The 20,010-nt window shown below is 41.9% G+C and overlaps 4 protein-coding genes across 4 annotated transcripts; 3 read left to right on the top strand and 1 right to left on the bottom strand.

Moving 5' to 3' along the window:
* Positions 1 to 896: 896 nt before the first annotated feature.
* On the top strand, positions 897 to 10,124 carry LOC115743488 (transducin beta-like protein 3). Its single transcript, XM_030678279.2, has 14 exons — positions 897 to 1,283; positions 1,381 to 1,563; positions 2,380 to 2,529; positions 3,250 to 3,464; positions 3,576 to 3,861; positions 4,740 to 4,874; positions 4,957 to 5,075; positions 6,456 to 6,612; positions 6,766 to 7,012; positions 7,084 to 7,160; positions 7,461 to 7,580; positions 8,412 to 8,542; positions 8,609 to 8,783; positions 9,121 to 10,124. Exons 1-14 carry the CDS (start codon positions 987 to 989, stop codon positions 9,478 to 9,480), a joined length of 2,652 nt encoding a protein of 883 aa, XP_030534139.1. The 5' UTR covers positions 897 to 986; the 3' UTR covers positions 9,481 to 10,124.
* Positions 9,915 to 13,243, bottom strand: LOC115743523. The gene is made up of 7 exons (XM_030678348.2): positions 12,958 to 13,243; positions 12,697 to 12,798; positions 12,463 to 12,577; positions 12,266 to 12,381; positions 11,445 to 11,642; positions 10,702 to 10,844; positions 9,915 to 10,314 (listed from the first exon to the last, which is right to left on the bottom strand). Exons 1-7 carry the CDS (start codon positions 13,080 to 13,082, stop codon positions 10,133 to 10,135), a joined length of 981 nt encoding a protein of 326 aa, XP_030534208.1. The 5' UTR covers positions 13,083 to 13,243; the 3' UTR covers positions 9,915 to 10,132.
* Positions 13,244 to 13,357: 114 nt separating this feature from the next.
* On the top strand, positions 13,358 to 15,987 carry LOC115743552 (chaperone protein DnaJ). The gene is made up of 6 exons (XM_030678397.2): positions 13,358 to 13,561; positions 14,323 to 14,400; positions 14,545 to 14,620; positions 15,265 to 15,338; positions 15,427 to 15,497; positions 15,651 to 15,987. The coding sequence occupies exons 1-6, from the start codon at positions 13,532 to 13,534 to the stop codon at positions 15,691 to 15,693; spliced, it is 372 nt and encodes a 123-aa protein (XP_030534257.1). The 5' UTR covers positions 13,358 to 13,531; the 3' UTR covers positions 15,694 to 15,987.
* A 1,149-nt stretch (positions 15,988 to 17,136) lies between these two features.
* LOC125315932 (CYP enzymes assisting alcohol dehydrogenase-like) lies at positions 17,137 to 19,993 on the top strand. The gene is made up of 6 exons (XM_048282380.1): positions 17,137 to 17,399; positions 17,492 to 17,529; positions 18,586 to 18,988; positions 19,120 to 19,377; positions 19,501 to 19,659; positions 19,740 to 19,993. The coding sequence occupies exons 1-6, from the start codon at positions 17,223 to 17,225 to the stop codon at positions 19,848 to 19,850; spliced, it is 1,146 nt and encodes a 381-aa protein (XP_048138337.1). The 5' UTR covers positions 17,137 to 17,222; the 3' UTR covers positions 19,851 to 19,993.
* Positions 19,994 to 20,010: the final 17 nt, after the last annotated feature.

Below are 20,010 nucleotides of genomic sequence, written 5' to 3'. Positions count from 1 at the left end.
CCTCTCTATGGGTTTTGTGGTTACGAAATACCTAGAGATCATTGCAATTTGAGGTTAGTCCCACCTGTCTTCCAATGGAGCAAGTTGCGAATCTTGAGAATTATTTTATGTTAGTACGAGGCAGACTCTCAAGCCCCCCAATTCCTACAAAATTATTTTTTCTTCCGAGTAGGAGAGATACAGCAAAAAGACTTGCGAAAACCTTAGTTCCTACTTTCCGTTAAGCCTTTTAAGGACATGCCCAAGTCCAATGCTTTACACCAAAAAAAAATTGGACTTGAAGCTTCTAAAATGACTCTACTATACAGCTCATATATACTTATGTTTTTTTTTAAGATATTCCGGTCGGAGTTACTATGTCATTATTATTCAATTTTAATAAACAATTCTACTCTAATTGATGTTTACCTACCAAGGAGCCTTTTCAAATTCCAGACGCATCTTTCTTTCGAGATTGTTTTTCTAGCCAAACATATTCAATCATAACAATTTCCTGCAAACAGAAGGTGTTTTATTCATGCCATCATGCTCGAGATTTAATTTAGGATATAAGTTCCAATTGATCTCTAATGATTGTCCTTCAAGGGTGTTTTGTCAAAAGAATGCTTACAAAAAACATAATATGCTTCACTTCATAGAGCTAACTCAATCATTAGAATACATTATATCTATAAGCCAATAGAATTTTTGCATTGTTTATGGATCACACGATATAAATTATTCATAATAACGAGAATATCCACCTACTATTTGTATTTGCTGTTAATATGAGATAGTTTAGGCATTATATTTCAAATGCTGACATTAGGAACTAATTTGCACTTAATTAGTAATTGATTAGGAGTGTGTGCATAAATTGAATCATGATGATTTTGCACCGGGGTCCATACAAGTAGTCTTGCATCTCCCACCGACCGTTAAACCCTCCATCCTCCCTTAAACCCTCGTTGTGGTGCTCTTGCGCCCCTCTCTCTCGATAGCCAGCCATGGCGTCTCTGCCGTTCAAGAAGAACTACAGGTGTTCCCAAGCGCTCCAACAGTTCTACGCCGGCGGCCCTTTCGCCGTCTCATCCGACGGCTCCTTCATCGCTTGCAATTGCGGTGACTCCATCAAGATCGTCGATTCTTTCAATGCCTCCATAAGGTCCTCCATCGACTGCGGCTCCGACACTATTACTGCTCTCTCTCTCAGCCCCGACGCCAAGTTGCTCTTCTCCGCCGGCCACAGCAGGCAGATTAGGGTTTGGGACTTGTCCACCTCCAACTGCCTGCGCTCTTGGAAGGTAACTCTCCTCCCATATTGTCTTCCTTTTCGCTTCCCTGTGATTGAGTTTGCGGGTTTTGGATTTCTGTTTGTTAATGGTATGATTTTTCGGGTAGGGGCATGATGGTCCGGTGATGAGCATGGCTTGCCACGTCTCTGGGGGTTTGCTGGCGACGGGAGGAGCTGATAGGAAAGTCATGGTGTGGGACGTTGATGGTGGTTTCTGTACCCATTTCTTCAAAGGTCACGGCGGCGTTGTTAGCACTATGCTCTTCCATCCTGACTCTAATCGCTCTCTTGTGAGTAGGCCTCGATGCTGTTGTAATTTCATCATCTGGCCCATGGATATCATATCATTTTGCTGCATTGTTATCTTTATATGATGGAAGCTCATGACAAGTGCACTATCTGCACTTCTACTGATGCTCTAGGACAATGATAGCTATTTAGTTTTTTACTGGTGTATGTCTGGGATTGGTGGAACAAGGAGAATTCATCCTTAAGGACAATGCTTCTAAGGTTTTATTGTCCTGTAGCAAGTGTCTCGAGTAGTTCCTCCTAGGAGTTATGTGTTTGTGAAGACTCAAGGTTTCCGAATCTAGGGTAACTATGCCGCAATGAATCTGACTAAAAAATGTGGTCTTACCTATGAAACTTTTTACTTAACCTGGTCTTAGTCTTATTCTTGGAGTCGATCTGAAACAGATACTGGCAATGGTTTCAAAGCCTAACTGAAATGTTGGCTTCAACTGGTGGGCTAGAATTTGCCATGTATCCTGTCCATTGAGCCACCATGATGTGAATTGCATCGATTTGACCTTCGGTTCAGTTGATGAACTCATGAAACCATTGGCATGCATATGCATTGGTTTTGGATTTTTGTTAGTTGGGGATATTGCGGTTGGCTCTGTGGTAATGTGTCCAGAGCTTGAGCAAGCCTGGGCAAGGGCCTTCAACGATTTTGACAACAGTGATTATAAGATGTCACTATGTTAGGAGCATCTTTGTTGCGAACAAGATATATCTACACTAAATGACGAGCGGTAAGTATTACATATTAGTTCATTTGTTGCATTCTCTGATTTTTTTTTTTTTTTTTGGCGGGCCATCAACAGCTTTTCTCTGGAAGTGATGATGGAACCATACGGGTTTGGGATCTCTTGGCAAAGAAGTGTGCTTCAACACTGAGAGGACATGATTCAACAGTCACTTCTCTGGCTTTTTCCAAGGATGGCTCGACCCTGCTTGCCGCTGGAAGAGATAAGGCACGCTTAGCAGTCAATTAATTCCTTGTTTTTTTTTTTATTATTGGGTTGCGAACATGAGATCTATATCCTCGATATGTATAGTAGTTGTGGTGCTGTGCTTGCTGTTTGAAGTGTATGCACATCCACAGTGCTAAGGATATAGTGAATGCTCCAAGTGAGCTTGTTCAATTAATCATTGGCTGCATCATGTGGCTGTCCTACCATTATGAAAATGAGGAAACCTTTGTAAGGGGCGTGAATAGTATCACAGTTTTAGCTGTAGAAGTTTCTTATAGAGGATTCTGGCACTATATACCTAGGAGTTTTTTTAAGGCTGGACTGGTCAAATGCCTATACGTTATTTCTAATTCACTTTCAGTGCTTATCTTGATTCTGGACAATGTTCACTTATGGACAATATTTATAAGTAGCAGAAGAGATCACTCTTGGACGTCCTTTTTCACTTCTAGTCAAGGCTGTATAGAACTAAATTCTCGTGAGAAAAAGGTCTATTTTTGTTTGGGATTGTTACTAGAAGATTCAAGGACGTAAGTTATATCCGTGGTGTCCAAATGGCAAATTTGCTTGGGTTTCTTTTCTGCAGTTACGGATACATAACAAGATACTTCTAACTTAGGCAAATGAGTTGTCAATCTCTCCTGTTGTGGGTCATAATTTGGTGGACTCTGATCTCATACTAAACCAGTTAGGTTGACATTGATCCATGAAATTATTCAGGTTGTATCTTTGTGGGATCTTCGTAGTTATGCATGCAAGAAGACCATACCTATGTATGAGGTGCTTGAATCTGTATGTGTGATACATGGTGGAACTGTTTTGGCTTCACAACTGGGGTTAGACGATCAGCTGACTGTGACAAAAGAAAGTGCACAGAATATTCACTTTATTACTGCTGGTGAACGCGGCATTGTAAGAATATGGAAATCTGAAGGGTATGAGTTGTTACTTTTACAACCATTTTGGAAGTACTATGTGCTTAACGGCACTAAATGTGCCTTATGTCTGGATAAACTCTAATGAGTATATTGCTTTCATCTTCACAGTTCCGTTTGCCTGTTTAAGCAAGAGTATTCTGATGTAACTGTCAGCTCAGATGAGGATGAATCAAGGTGTGGCTTCAGTGCTGCTGTCATGCTACCCTTGGATCAAGGATTGCTATGCGTGGCGGCTGATCAACAGTTTTTGTTCTATTACCCAGAGAGACAGAGTGAAGGGATGTTCTCGCTGACCCTACGTAGAAGACTTGTAGGCTACAATGAAGAAATAGTTGATATGAAGTTCCTAGGAGAGGAGGAAAATTTTCTCGCTGTTGCTACCAATCTTGAACAGGTAGTGCACCATGGTTCTTGAACAGGTGAAAGTTGTATTTCACGTCGAAATCAGGCTTGTTGTATTTAAGCTAGCGAGTCTCAACTATGTCCAATATTTCACGCTGAAAGGAGAAGACTTATTGTTTACGATGCCATAAACATTTCAAGAATGATATGCATTTGCATTTTTGGGTCATTACATGTTGCAAGTTACCTTTCCTTCGAAAACTTGAATGTCCTGTGAGAACACAAAGGTTTTGGCAGTGGTTCTCCATATGGCGTGTGTGATTCATCCTAACTCTGCCTAGATTAGGCTCGCTTGAGTCTCTCCCTGTGGACACTTAAAATACAGATATAAGCAGTAGCTATTCTCATTTAATATTCAGAGGTTAGAAACGTTTGGGGTAAAGATCTTCTGCTGCAATCTTTCCTGTCCATACATTAAGCATTGCTCAGATGCATTTATAATGCTTGTAAGGCTCTTCCCACTTCACCTTTTTTTATGGGTGTAAACGAGTGCTTAAACATTAAGACAGAGTTGGTTACACTTTGAAGCTTTTCTTGGCAACGAAACTCCTTATTATCACCTAGTTTTACGAAGCCCTCAAACCTATCGGAGGCATTGAAATCAACTCTCTTCTCTTGTGAGCAGGTATAGTTGGCTAGCCTATTGCCATAGAGGTTCCCTTCCCCAACCAATTGGTGCACTTTCACAACCCATTCTTGGGATAGTAGCTAGCTGCATATTAAGGACTAGCTCACCTCTCCTGCTATATTCAAGTTATCACTGGTGTTCTTGCTTAGCTCAGGATCTATAAAGTGCTTCTGCTCGTGCAACTGGACTATTCTGTACTCCATTAGTAAGCTTTTGTTCTTCATATGTCATTCCAACAACAGGTACGGGTTTATGAACTTGCTTCCATGTCATGTTCGTATGTCTTGGCCGGTCATACTGAAACTGTACTGTGCCTTGACACTTGTATTTCAAGTTCTGGAAAGACGCTTATTGTCACGGGAAGCAAAGACAACTCTGTAAGTCTCTCTCTCTCTCTCTCTCTCTCTCTCTCTCTCTGTGTGCTTGTTGGTGATTTCTTCATGTTGTTCAATGTTGCAGGTTAGGTTGTGGGACTCAGAAAGCAGACATTGTATTGGAGTTGGAATAGGTCACATGGGTGCTGTAGGTGCAGTTGCCTTCTCAAGGAAGAGACTAGATTTTTTTGTTAGTGGCAGCAGGTGATTGTTCATCGGTGTTGTGTTGCCATAAATTCTTCCTATGCTCGTGGCTAGTAGTGACTGATCATTTATCGTGATAAGCTTTGCCATTATTTATGATTAGCTTTCTTGATTCTGGCCTTGGCTGCAAATTTAATTCCGCCTTAGTGGATGAGTTGTCTCTCTGAGTAGTCACTTGGTGACAGACTGCAATGAGACAATAGAATGGAAAATTCCCTATTACGTTTTTTATAATGATAGCTTTGCAAAGGACTTGAGTGTAAGTTTGTAAGCCTTCGGAGAATGCCCAGGAAGCTGGGAGTCTATGAAGACTGAATACTGGAACAAACACCTAAAGGTGCTCTTAAGTTGTAAGTAAACACAATCTAATTGATATGGCAAAAGAACATATAACACGTGTGCACCTAAAGGTGGTCTTAAGTTGTAATTAAACACAATCATAACTGATATGGCAAAGGAACATATAACACGTGTGCACCTAAAGGTGGTCTTAAGTTGTAATTAAACACAATCATAACTGATATGGCAAAGTAACATATAACATGTGTGCGTGTGGAGGTAGGGAGGGAGATTGCCCATAGGTTCGGGCGTATAAAAGGAGAATCTCCCAATTGTGGCATATGTAAGGAGACTTTGACTGATCTTCACTGGGCACTGGGGATGGTGAAGAGGGAGCGGAAGGATTTGCCAAAGCAGCGTAAAGAGCGAGGGAGGGAGGGAGGGACTCTGGGGTATATAAGGAGAATCTCCCATGGAAAGGGACTGTGACTGATCTTCACTGGCCTTATATACCTCCCATGGAAGGAGACTTTGACTGATCTTCACTGGCTGAGGGAGGGGGGAGGGAGGAGAGATTCTGAGGTATATAAGGAGAATCTCCCATGGAAGGAGACTTTGACTGATCTTCACTGGCCTCTGGATGGTGAAGAGGTAGCAGAAGGATTGCCAAAGCAACGTTAAATTAGATAAGAGAGGCCTTTCGGTGATGTCAGAGGGGCAGTCGTCTTTTTCTGCCTTCCTCACCTGTGATGTATGATTGGTGGGTTTTCTTTTGAGATAACAGCACCATCTGCATGAGTGCGTTCTTCAACTAAGTGGGCGCCCTCAGTAATTTCGACAAGAAAAATAGGAGATGCTCTGTTGTAAATTTGTTGCACTTTGAACTCCTCCCCGAAGTTCTACATATGAATGTTTGAGTTTCTGTCTTCATTTTTTTCTTTGTTTTGTCAGTTTCTTCATGTTTGATCATAGTGACATAGATGTGTGCTGAGATTACAGATACGTAGCGTGGTGTTCCTCTTCAACTTCCTACAATTAAGTGATTCTTAATGATGAGAGAGTAACATTTTAGTTATTTTTTCTTTTTGAGTGTTTGTTTAGTGATCGTACTCTTAAGGTTTGGAGCTTGGATGGCATCTCAGAGGATGGAATCGACTCTACACATTTGAAAGCAAAAGCTGTTGTGGCAGCTCATGATAAAGATATTAACTCCGTTGCTGTTTCACCAAATGACAGTTTAGTTTGTTCTGGTTCTCAGGTTAGTCTCTCACAGGGAGTTACTGAGATCATATCTTGATCAAGCATAGATAGTTTGTCAAAGTGAGAGGACTTTCACATTTGGAGATAGCGTTCTTGAATGATGTTTTTCCTACGGATATCTTTGGTTTCATTGTACCTCAACTGTGATTAGGATCGCACAGCTTGTGTTTGGAGGCTTCCGGACCTGGTATCTGTAGTTGTACTTAAAGGCCACAAGAGGGGGATTTGGTCTGTAGAGTTTTCACCAGTTGATCAATGTGTGCTCACGGCATCTGGCGATAAAACAGTGAAGATATGGGCTATATCTGACGGCTCTTGCTTGAAGACCTTTGAAGGGCATATTTCTAGTGTACTAAAAGCATCATTTCTCACCCGTGGGATGCAGTTTGTTTCTTGTGGTAAGATATTTCCATCTCGAGTTGCTCTTGAGTTGTCGTTAAGCCCGTGATAAATGCCTGCAATTTTTCAGGTGCTGATGGCTTGGTAAAGCTGTGGACTGTCAGGACAAATGAATGCATTGCTACTTATGATCAACATGGCGATAAGGTGCTGAACCAGATTTGAGTTCACTACTAGTTTCGTTGTTGGTCCTAGAGAATTAAGGAGATTCTCCTTTTCAAATATCAATGCTACATATATGCTTGGTCAGCTTGATTTACCATTTTGTTCATTTGTCATTTTCGGATGCATCTCGTCTCCCCACTAGGAAATGGCGATTCTTGTCTAGTGTCCCTTGCTTGGGATGTAACAGAGATTTCACAATTAGTTTCCAGTTTTAGATTACCATCTTCCCTTTTCTTTTCTTTTTTTTTTCTTTCTTTTGCTGATAAGATTTGCAATGATCAGGTATGGGCTTTGGCTGTTGGAAAGAAGACTGAAATGCTCGCAACAGGTGGCAGTGATGCTGTTGTAAATCTCTGGCATGATGCAACTGCTTCTGACAAAGAGGAAGCTTTTCGTAAAGAGGTGAATCATCTTTGTAATCCATCAATTTGCTCTGTGTGTATGTGTTTCTGGGAGAGAGACCACTGGGGGAGGGGGAGGTGTTGGTTTACATCTGATTTGTATTATTGAGCATTACTTCATTGTTCATCCTTCCGCTTTGGTAGCTCTATCTGATTCTCTTTTTTCGTTGTTTATCTATCCTTTTTGGCTTTTCATGACTTCTTTTAATAAGGTAGTCTCATTTGACAAGGCAGCAATATTATGCACAAGTTACTTAGGCTCAGGGTCATTCATTCACCTAGATGCAAGATCCCATCTTCTGTATGGTATCCGACTTCATCATTCTGTATATTTAATGTATGACTTAAAAAGAGTGTTTGCATTGAGGGTGATAACTCTTGGTTTCTTATCAACAAAGTTTCTTTTTTCCTTTCAACAAGATAAAGAGGTCAGTGCAACTTCTTGAAGGTGGCAACCCAAAATAGAATTTTCCTGGTGAAATTATTAACTTTCTGACCGGGTCATTAGACTGGCAATTGAGTCCTATGTACCAGCCCTGACTGATACATTTCCCAAAGTTGGCTAGGGGGTTGAAGCGGCTTGAGTCGTTTTCAACCTCTTCATGGAGCTAGTCGAGCTGGCTGGTTTTCTAGGCATTGGTGTGTATTGAACAAAGTTGAATTTTGAGTAATATAAAGACAAGTTTGTATGGTGAACATGTGATTATGTAGTATATAGTACTTAAGCCATACTTCGTGACTAGTTTTCTCTTTGGATTTAACTTGGTACTCAAATATGGTTGAACTTTCAACTTGCTTGTGATACAAAATATACACGATGATGTTGATTCAGGAAGAAGGTGTTTTGAAAGGTCAAGAGCTAGAAAATGCAGTATCTGATGCTGACTACACCAAAGCGATCGAGCTTGCCCTTGAACTTCGGAGGCCTCATAAGTTATTTCAATTATTCTCCGAACTTTGCAGGTTAGTCATATACTCTTTTTTATCTGGATGCATTCTTTCCTTGTACTTAATAAAGTTATTTTGCAGGACAAGAGAAGTTGGAGATCGTGTAGACAGAATACTTTCTGCTCTCAGCAGCGAAGAGGTTCGTCTGCTTCTTGAATATGTCCGGGAATGGAACACGAAGCCAAAATTGTGCCATGTTGCCCAGTCTGTGCTATCACAAGTCTTTAGAATTCTTTCTCCAACGGGGATAGTTGAGGTGGTTGTCTCTATTTCGCTCTTCCTTTTACTCTCCTATCGCCCTTAATGCTGTATTTACATGGAAATTGCATGCATTGACATTGATTGGCCATTCTTTTGACATCACATATGCAAAATCACTTACTGAATTATTATGGCTGAGTTTTGTTGACTTATGTAATCTAGAAAGATATTTTGGATGGAGATTTGGTTGGTTGTAACGTGCATTCAATGAAAGGTGATGTTATTGTCCTTGTGCTTTGTTGAATCTAGACAACTTTCTGTTAAAATGAGCAACCAGCCTTGGTGGCATTATATAGATGATCAGTTCACTAATTTGGTTCTTTGGTCTCTAGATTAAAGGCATTGGGGAGCTCCTTGAAGGTCTTATTCCATATTCTCAGAGGCATTTCAGCAGGATGGACAGGCTTGTGAGAAGCACGTACTTGTTGGACTACACATTGACAGGAATGTCTGTCATTGAACCTGAAGTAGACAGGTCGGCAGTTCATGATGGGTCTCCAGTGAACTCAGGTCTCGAGAATCTAGAGTATGGTCTTTTGGGAGAAAATGCTGGTGAGGAGAAAAACCAAAACAAGGAGCTGGAAAGTGGCACATCCAAGAAAAGAAGATTACCGAGATTTAAAGATCGTTCTAAGAAGAAATCAAAGAATGTCGCGTCTGCAGATGCAGCAGTATTCTCTCTAAGAGCTTGAATCACAGGTCCAGAGTTAAAAGTGTTAATTATAACGAGTACTGCAGCGAGGACCATATCAATGTTATTCCCATTCTGCTTGCTCAACGCCAAAGGAATGTACCCTTTCCAAAGGTTGACACAGTACAGTATACCCTCCTTTTGGTGCTTCTATTTTTCCCTCGAAGCATTGGCCATCCAAACAAAAAAGTCTTCCTAGGGCTGTTGTACGTTCAAGTAACACTATAAGTGAAAAAAAGGTTTTGCTGTAAGGAACAAGTGCCATCATGCAATGGATAATATTCTTCACTATTTGAGCTTTCTAGCTGCAGGGTCCCGTGACATTTTGTCCTGAAGGACAATGTCACAGGAAAACTATCAACCTAGCCAAAAAGAAAGGGATGATAATCCAATCATATGTCACTGTATCAATAATTGCCCAAACCAAGAATATGCTGAAATATCGCAACCTTCCACTTCCTTTCAAGGAATAACAAGGAACTCCCCCTTCTTCACAAATATTGTATCCGAGTTAAAAATGGATCTTTCGAAGTCATTTACATGGAACATCTGTACAGCACAAACAAGCTGATAAGATTCATGACATGACATTCAAGAATGACATGGTAAATGTCATTGCTTGAATCTTTGAATCTTCATTCGTCACAAAAATCTTATGCACTCAGTGTCATGGATACAATTGAAGACAGCTTGAACTTCCTGACTTTACTGGAGTCGGCAGGTTGGAACAGAATTTCGGTGCTTGATCTCACAGTCACTTCCGCCCACTCTGAAGATGAGGCTCCTTCACTTCGATAATCACGAGGAGAGTACAAAACCTGGAGCCTCGATGGAGCTGCAATTTGCGCATGAAAAGTCATATCGATATGTTCAAATAGCACCTCATATGAGAAATGATTACCCTATAAATACTTGATGACTTCACATCCCCAGACACTTTGTTTCTACCAGGCTAGCCTCCCACGAATGCTCTATAGTAATCAGAACTAAAAGCAAAGGCTGTTTCTTCCTCCATTCTAGGTTGGTCTTATACTCGGTGGGTCACAAATATAGACATTACCCACATGAAAACTAACGAAACGTGGGTGTTGCCAATTTTGTAACCCATCAATCAGAGGCCTAGTTAAAGCAAATTCCTCCAACTAACGGTGGCGGAAAATGTAACCATCAAGAAATAGTTTACAAAAGTAAATACCACCAAAAAAATGCTCATGAGATTTACCAAATCCAAACATGCTTGTCTTTTGAATGATCAAACGACCAATTTTTGATCTTCTGATATTTCTCAAAGCCTGGATGTCTTCTTGTTTCCCTTTAAATTCCAGGAAATCACCCAAAACGTACTTATCCCCTTTAAGCTCCAACCTGCATAAGGGTAAGAATGCAACAGAGGTTCATAAAAGCACAGAACTCAGAGGAATGTCATGGCTCAGAACAATAGCCAAACATGATGAACATTGTGCATTTAAGTTAGCGCTGCTCATAATCTATGGGCTAATCCCTTTCCATTGGTCTTCTAATGTCCCATTTCCTTACAAGCAAGCGTAGATGCGTCACAACACATTTTGTAGAGAGAGGGAAGTAGAAGCACAAAATTCATAACAAAAGTGAAAAAAAAATTATAAATCTACGTGTAAAAAAATTATATGTTTTGTGGGGTTTCAAGGGTTTCATGTTAAAAAAATTATACTGGCCGGACACGATTGCACTATTGGCTCAGTTAGGTCAAACCCAATTCATCACATCTTTCATAAAAAAACCCAAAGAAAAAAAGAAGAGCAGACTAAAGTCTAGTTCCTGGTTCGACTAGATATACCAGCTGGTCTAGTCTGCAGTTTGATTTGCTGATTACAAGCATAATGCATGAGGCCACTCGATAGCAACATCACCATTGTGTACAAAACATGCAGCACCCCCACATTGGCCAATTCAACAAAAATGTTTTATCAAACAAAAGAAACAAACCTATCCCACATCGGAGCGGTGCCAAGAACAAAATTAAGTTGCTGGTGCATGGTTTCCTGCATCTCTTTCTTCGCACCACGGAAAGCTCCCTTGATCCAACCAGAAAGCGTACTTTTTGACTCTGGTTTCAGCTGTGCCCATTGTTCATATGTAATGGCCTCTGGTGGAAAATAGTCCAAGGGCACTAAATTACGGGAACTGAGAAAAGAAACGAAGACATAAGAAAATCTCTACCATGATGTCGCAAAAACCTACATATGATGGTGGCTTAAAATCAACTTACAGACTCAATTGTCAGACTAAGTAACAATCACTACAATGACTTTTGTCATCAACCCCTAAGCAGACTCTATGGGGGATGAGAATCTCTTCTCTCGGTACATCAATTAGATGTCGGACTTGCATTTTTATGAGATGCACCTTACTAAAGTTTCCTTCTCATTCACTACCAGCTGCACTCACCAACAATCAAAGAATGAAAGACAGTAGATGAAGATCAAGACAAATAGTCGTGCCTAAGGTTATAGTAAAGGGCCTGTTCCAACCAACCATTTGCTTTCAAAAAGCTGCCAAACCTCAGTCAATGAAAATTCTTTTATTCTATCCGAGAGCAATGCAATGCCCATAAAGAAGGTACTTGAAAAGCTGCAATTCTTGAGGCCATTAAACTTGGTCAATCATAAATACTTATCCCATGCGACAAAAACTCTCGCAAATGAGCAGTTATTTCGACAATGCGACACACGCCTCTGATATTTGAAAATGTGAAAGTCCAGAAAACATGGGAGTAGACATCATCAGTAGAAACGCTAATAACATACCAGAACTTTGGGTTAGGGAGAACAACTTTGTAAGAAAGGTATCCATCAGGTAAAGCAACTCCTCTCTGTTCAAGATATGATTCAAGAACCGAAGCTGCCTTCTTAGCCTCTGCAACCTGAAATTTAAGAAACAGAGGAAGCATCGAGTTAAACTGAAACCCGAAGTAGATGATGAGAGTGAAGCAAACAGGACGTACAGGGTCAGGATGCGAGTGCTCTTTGTAATGAGATTCATCTATACAGACCCAGCTTCCATCTGGGCGAATAGAAATGACGCCCGCAAAGTTCTTAACAGAAACCACCACAAGTTCCCTGCAATTGGAAGAAAGTATAAACAAAAGAGGTACGAATTGTTGAGGAATACAGACGAAACTGGAAAAAAAGTAATACGCCAAGAACGTCCAACTTGGTCGAGAGAGAGAGAGAGAGACCCTTTAGTGACGAGGGCCAAGTCGATGTGCTGCCTGGAACCCGTGTCGGGGTCTGGAATTCGGAGACCAACGTAAGCCTTCCCACCATACAGCTTCTCAAGCCTATCACACAGAAACACGAATCAGCCAAACTATGGACTACCACTTTCACGATCAGCTCAGCTTAACTTAGCGATGAAGGGAGGCTGGAGCCGGATCTCCGATCACATGACATGAGCAAAAAAGAAGAAGAAACGGAGCAGCAGGAAAAGTAGGAAGTACCGGGAAGCGACGGAGAAGAGGGCATTGGAAGCGGAGGAGTCGAAGTCCAAGAGGTCGTCGTCGCCGGAGAAGAAGCGGCGAAAAAGTTTGTAGATAACCAACCCACATACGATTTCCACCCACATGCTGACAGAGAGAAGGGAACAGAAATGTTGGGGAGGATTTGGAATTCAATCGATAGGCATGGATGGATGGATGCCAAGAAGAAGATGAAGAAGCTGAGGGTCGTGTCCGTACAAAGCTTAGGCACTAAGCAAAAGAGAAACAAAAAGCCCAACCCACGACCGACTCCTCTATACCTTTGACGCTGTCCAAACCCGGAGACAATACAATAATTCATTCCTGGATTTGCATTCCCTCGTTGGGGGCCCAAACGCGTGGCGCCATTATCCAATCCATCTTCTTCCTTCGCCCTCCTCTTCTTCCTCCACCGCAGGTGATTCTTGTGATCGACCTGAGAGATTCACCCAGTGAGCAGCAAGCAACAGCGCTTGATTTCAGCCACTTCAAGATCAAATGAAGTGTCGTGCCTCGGTTGCTGTCGTCGTAGCTAAATGTCCTCGTGCCCTGTCCCATGGAACCTCATGATACCGCTCCTCCCAAGGTACGTCTGACTGGACCCCTTCTTTCCCTTCTTCCTCTGACCCCTGCCAATTTTACTCTCTCTTGGTTCTGCTTTGTTGCTCGAAACAGCTCAATTTGAGTTTCCACTCGATGTGTGTTGGTGGATTTGGGTTGGTTCCCTTTTGTTTTAGCCACCTGCGTTTGTTCAGTAAACAAAATTGGGGGTTCCTGCTGACTTTCGTCGTCCCCATAATTGGGTTCTCGCTCTCTAACGCAAGTGATTAGTTGTTCGAGAGGGAAAAAGGGAAAGAGATGGAGTGGGCTAGAATTAGATAAAAGTAACACCTTTTTTATGCCGAATTCGGAAATTTAGCTTTTGCCATGTCAAAACTTAGCATTGGTTATGCTGCTTTAAGCGTGTTCTGGTCTAGTACACGGATATACGGGAATGACAATCTGGGTTGGCAACATACTGCTGGATAAGGTTATGGATTATGGGAGACATCAGTCCCTAGCTACAGATACGGGCAGTAACCCTATTGCCTGTCAATTATCTCAACGTATGACTTCGCATTTTGTTTGTGATATAAGTCTCATGTCAACCAAGCGAGTTGCCATCAAGTTCTCGATTCGATTGCCATGTGCTCAAAAACTACAGCTTCTACTGAAATGACTCTCTGTCTGTTAACTGTCATTTACACTAATACATGGTGATAGCTTCAATTATTCTATGCATTACTTTTGCAATACATTGGACTACTTCATTGTTTGATCTGACAAATGGTCTTCGCTTCTACAAAGGATTACTACAAAATTTTGGAGGTGGATTATGATGCAACTGATGACAAAATCAGATTGAACTATCGGAAACTTGCATTGGTCTGTGTCTACTTCTCTCTCAGCAGTGTCTAAATGGTTTCCTTTTACTCTTTATTATTGAACCAGTATCTGGTTAATGGATTACTATATTTGGATCTCTATAAAGCACAATTTGCTGATTTCATACTGTACTTTCGTTTGTAGAAGTGGCATCCTGACAAACACAAGGGTGATGGTGTTGTGACCTCAAAATTCCAAGAGATTAATGAAGCTTATAGTGGTAATGCTTACATGTGAACCTGGTGCCTATCGCTTTCAACTAACTCAACCCTAGAATAGGATAGTTGGTCCAATTACACAAGTACATGAAAATTGCTATTCTCATTGCCTTCATCAATGGATCCCTTAGGATAATGGCACGGCCATTTAACAGTAGATGGAACTTGTCAATGACACGGAAGCAGTCTAAATCCTCAGCGAGATCATCACAAGAATATGAAAGGTTTTGGTCGGTGCAAGTCACATATGCCGATAATTTGGAACTGATAGAAAGATATATGCTGAGCTGCTTCCGTTGATCTTCTTTGCTATGATAGTTGGTAAATCAGGATGAGTATGAAAAACACTGGTGATGGCTTGACCACAATATGGGCATGGATTTCTGGCACAGGGAATTTGTCTCTGCAATGCAGGGGAAGTGTTGCTTACATTCGATGACTTGTCCAGACATCCGCAACATAGAGCCTTAGGCAATAGGATACCTTTCTTAGTAGTCTGTTCTTCTTTACACATTAATGAAGGTATACCTCGTCTGAGATTTAGGTGACTATAAGGAAAAGTAATTTAGATGCAGACATCAGTTTCTGCTAGGTTTATAGCATTTATGCTGTGCTATTTCTCCCTTTAAAATTATCCTTTTCGCAGTGCTGAGCGATCCTGTCAAACGCTTTGACTATGACTTAACTGGGATTTTTGAGATCGAGAAGTATTCCTTGAGGGTGAGACTATAGATTATTTCGAATTTCGGGTTAAACTGGAACTTTTTCATCCAACATGCTTGATCTCATGTTCTGTCACTGTGAGCAGGAGTATCTTGCCAGATTCAAAGGAATGATATTGACCTGTAATGGGCTTGGTATTGGTCATCCATCAGAAGGGTAATTTCTTCTAGCTGTTTTCACAGAAGTGTGTATTTTCATCGGGCGTTGTTTGTGGAAGCTTCAAAGTTCCACTTATGCTGACTGGTGGCTTTTAAGGCCGCGACCCATCACTTTTCCTTGTTAAATTTTTTACCATCGGAATAAATGCAGGGTAGAGCACTTGACCAATGGTGGTAACATTGCAGATGAATGAGGATTTCTCTTCAGTTAAAATGCATGTGGTTGCATGCCATGAGAGGCTTCAGTTTGTAAGGAGGCTTGAATCCATTACTGCAAAAGATGTTGCACGATGGAGGAAGAGTAATAAGCTAATGATATTCTGAGGTATGTCCAATTGAAATCCGGTGATATCTCGGGCGACCAATACACCCATTTTTAAGGGATCACAACATGTATTCCTTAATTATTCTTGCTCTGTACATTACCCTGTTGTACAATGTTGAATTTGATTCATTTGTTTGTGAAAAGTCATAGCTTTCTCCGAGTTTATGGCTGTTGCGGGTGGGGCCTGTACCCTGTAGCTTAGCCGCATGGATTGAATACTGCCAAGTTTGAGTCAGGAGGCTGCGCTTTCAAAAGGACCTTTCTGACATTGCAAGGTCTTCAAGTGCACACAGAACAAAAGCTGGCGTGATTTGATCAGCAGTTCAGAGCGGGATCCATACTTGTAATTTAGCCGGAAGGGATCTCACAACTCACCAGGGGTCTATATGACAAGGGGACAAACCGAGTCGTCCAATCTTGACAGAACAAAATAATTTGGACGACGTAAGTACAAGCTATAACCTGTTTGATTCTCAGAAGTAGGGCTTAAACAAGTTTGTCGTAATTGAGCACTCAATAATAAAACATGTTAATTCAGTGGAGATCAACTTTTTTCCTTGTTACCTTAATAGGAGGAGCATTTATCTAGATGTCCTTTCGCACAAGACAGCACAACTTGGACATTATTCGAGAACAAAGCCAAAAATAGTCAGAAGTCATTACAGCTCAACTCAATGACAAATCGATTTCCACGAAAAATGAATGGTGTGGCTTAGATTACAAGAAAGTCTAAGTCCGTCGGATAATGACTCATTTTGTCCACAAGCTTCACTCTTAGCCTATCTCTTTTCCTATTGGCAGCATAGCACGTCAACAACTTACTTGCGATGGTTCAATTTTATTTATCTATCTATTTATGTAGTAGTTTTTTTTTCATATCCCGATTCAGATAAATAAAAATCGGGCTCATCAAGTGCTTTTGTTGATCCCTCAGATTAAATAAGAAGCAAATTTAAAGTTTAGCTGGCAGGCATGATTCGAGCATAAATATTATTTGCACTTTGATAGTAGAGCCCGCAAGACAGATGGAACAAGTCGTGCGCTTAATTTGTATCTGCATCCACAAGTCTATCAGCCATGAGAGCCAACTTCCCCACAGGGCATAGAGGTATGGTATGTATGGTAGGATAGTCCAATAAACATGTGATGCTGGCAAAGCAGCTGGAGAATTCAACAGGAGCAGGCCCACATGACCAAGATAATAAAATTCACGTGGACAGAGAAAAGAGAAGACTCGTTCCCAAGTACAGAACAGTGAACCCTCTATATATTTTTTTTTTTGGTAAGGATGAACCCTCTATATATTGTAATGCAAATTCATCAAGAGCAAGCAATATTGGTTCTTGTGGGGAGAGAGAGAGAGAGTAAAGCAAAACCACATAACAGAGAGAGAAGGCGATGATGAGCAGCTCAGGAGTGATAACATGCAAAGGGGTGGTGTGCTGGGGAGCAGAGGAGGAATGGAAAGTGGAGGAGATACAAGTGGATCCCCCAAAGGGGAGTGAAGTTAGGATGAAGATGTTGCTCGCCAGCGTTTGCCACACGGATGTCTTATTCTCCCTGGGTTTCCCTGTCGTTAGTCTTTGCTCTGCTCTGCTCTCTTCTTTCCTTTTCTTTTACTGTCATATGATTTCTTACTCTTCTCTGAAATTTGTTGGGCGTTGCAGCCGCTTTACCCTCGAGTTCTTGGCCATGAAGGTGTTGGGTAAAGTCTTCTAATTCTTCCCTGTCAGTTTTCTGTTAGTGAGGAGTTGCATTCCTTCATTACTTTTTGGCGGGGCCTTGTATGTATGTTCTTTAGTTGCGACTTTACGGCTCTTAATGCCCATCGAGACAACCAGCGGGATCGATTCCCAGGTTCTGCTTCTGCCCCAAGAACAGCATCCATCTCATTCATAGTCGTACTCCAAATATATATGGATAGATGGATGCCTCTAGGCTCTAGCTATGGCCAGCCGAGGCACTTAATCTCTCTCTCAGCTTTTGGACATCCACACTTACCTGCTTTGCAATGAGTGTAGTCCCGTATCGCAACTGTACTGCCAATCACCCCATCTGGATAACTGCACTTTATTCAGTTTGATGTGATCAGGGCCATGTTTTCCCCCGGTCAGTCTTGATAATGAATAGTCAACTACAAATCCTACAAGTGTCTTGTGATCCACGGCCAGCCAACACCGCTCTTAGCTGCCTCCACTGCCGGCGCCTGTCGTTGATGAGAGTGAAATGAAATAGTCAACTTCACATTCCAATTTGCTTTGCCAATGAATCTGACTCTTCACAAAGCCAATCGCCAAGCATGTAGCTGTCTTCATAGCTATAGCATCAATTAGCTAGCTCGAGACTTCCATCACCCATCTCTGCCTTAGGTTCCCCAAGAAATTATTAGATCGCCCATGGCCAGGCCATGGACGATCTTATCAAGCCTCTGCTTTGTTGTAAATTAAGTGGGATCGCAATCGATTGAATAGTACAGAAAAAAAAAAGGGGGGAAGACAAGAAGAGCAATACACCAGAAGCTTTGGTCGAAGAAAAGGAGCGTGATTGTCCGGCTAGGAATTTTGTGGCGTTCAAAATAGATTAAAGTCAAATTTCGATGGAATACATGTAAATTAAGCCTCACAGATACGCACCTCGATAGTTAAGTAGGAATATAGTTACTCATCAAAGCATTTCATCAGCATAAGGTACATCTGCTATCAACAACATGCGCATCCAGCGCTGTCTGTTTGTGTGTGTGATTGACAGGGTAAAATGGCAGGATCGTGGAAGGTGTTGGAGAGGAAGTAAAAGAGTTGAAGATAGGAGATGTGGTTATTCCCGCCTTCCTTGGAGAATGTGGAGAGTGTGAGAACTGCAACTCGGAGAAGACAAACTTATGCCACCGGCATCCCCTCTCTTTCACTGGCGTGCTGCCGGATGGCACGTCGAGAATGTCCATCCGAGGCCAGACCCTGTACCACGTTCTCTCTTGCTCCACCTGGTCCGAGTACACGGTGTCCGACGCCAATTATGTTGTGAAGGTTGACCCAGATGTAGCTCTGCCGCATGCTAGCTTCCTGTCGTGCGGATTCTCCACTGGGTTTGGGGCCGCTTGGATGGACTCTAAGGTCGAGAGTGGCTCCTCCGTGGCAGTGATCGGCCTCGGTGCTGTTGGACTCGGGGTCTGTGGTTGGTTGGCTGTGTTGCTAACTTACATGTGCCCAATATAAATGCTGCTTTGAGAGACCTAATTAGAAAGATAGAGAGAAAGCACAGTACACAGTAATAATTCAGTTGATTTGATTATGAGCAGGCCATAGAAGGAGCAAGAGTGCAAGGGGCGACAACCATAATCGGCGTGGACAAGAATGGGATGAAAAAGGACAAGGGAGAAGCCTTCGGCATGACTCATTTCATAAATCCAGATGATCAACAGTCCTCCGGTAATGCGGATTCGAAATCCATCTCCGAAATGGTCAAAAACTTGACCGGCGGAGTCGGGGTGGACTACTGCTTTGAATGCACTGGAGTACCCGACTTGATCAACCAGGCACTAGAAGCGACTAAAGTGGTGATGAATCTATACCGTCACATTTACCATGAAAATATAATGCGCACTCGCATTCACCCTCACACACACACACGACAAAACTCCATCTTTCAAGTCTGATATGTACATTTTTCATGTGGTCAGGGAAAAGGCAAAGCAGTGGTGGTGGGTGAAGGGCTGCACCATTTTGTGCAGATTAGTGTCCTGAATCTGTTGATGGGGAGAACATTGAAGGGAACCATTTTTGGAGGCCTCAAAAGCAAGACCCACCTCCCCCTCCTCTTCCACAAATCCAAAACTAAGGTTTCGATAAGCTTTTTCATGCCTCACCCATTCAGACCCGATGCAGACAACCACTGAATTTGCTTGCTTTTGTTCCACAGGAGATCCAACTTGATGAACTTCTGACCCACGAGATCAAATTGGAAGACGCACCAAAAACTCTTGAGATACTGAAACAGCCAAATTGCGTCAAGATTTTGATCAAGATTTAACGCCCCAGTACGATATTGACCTTGCTTTGTGTACTTTTGCTCTTTGTGATATTCCAATAATGGGTAATCGGTCCTTGGACCCATCAGATTGTGACAAAGGACTACCAGAAGCACATTCACTCTACAACTTCTCAATCTTTCCTTCTTCGCTTCACCACTA

Source organism: Rhodamnia argentea, chromosome 7 (genome assembly GCF_020921035.1).
Source record: "Rhodamnia argentea isolate NSW1041297 chromosome 7, ASM2092103v1, whole genome shotgun sequence".
Taxonomy (NCBI): Eukaryota; Viridiplantae; Streptophyta; class Magnoliopsida; order Myrtales; family Myrtaceae; genus Rhodamnia; species Rhodamnia argentea.
Note: the sequence above shows the minus strand (reverse complement) of the source record. Positions and strands in the feature narration are given on the sequence as shown.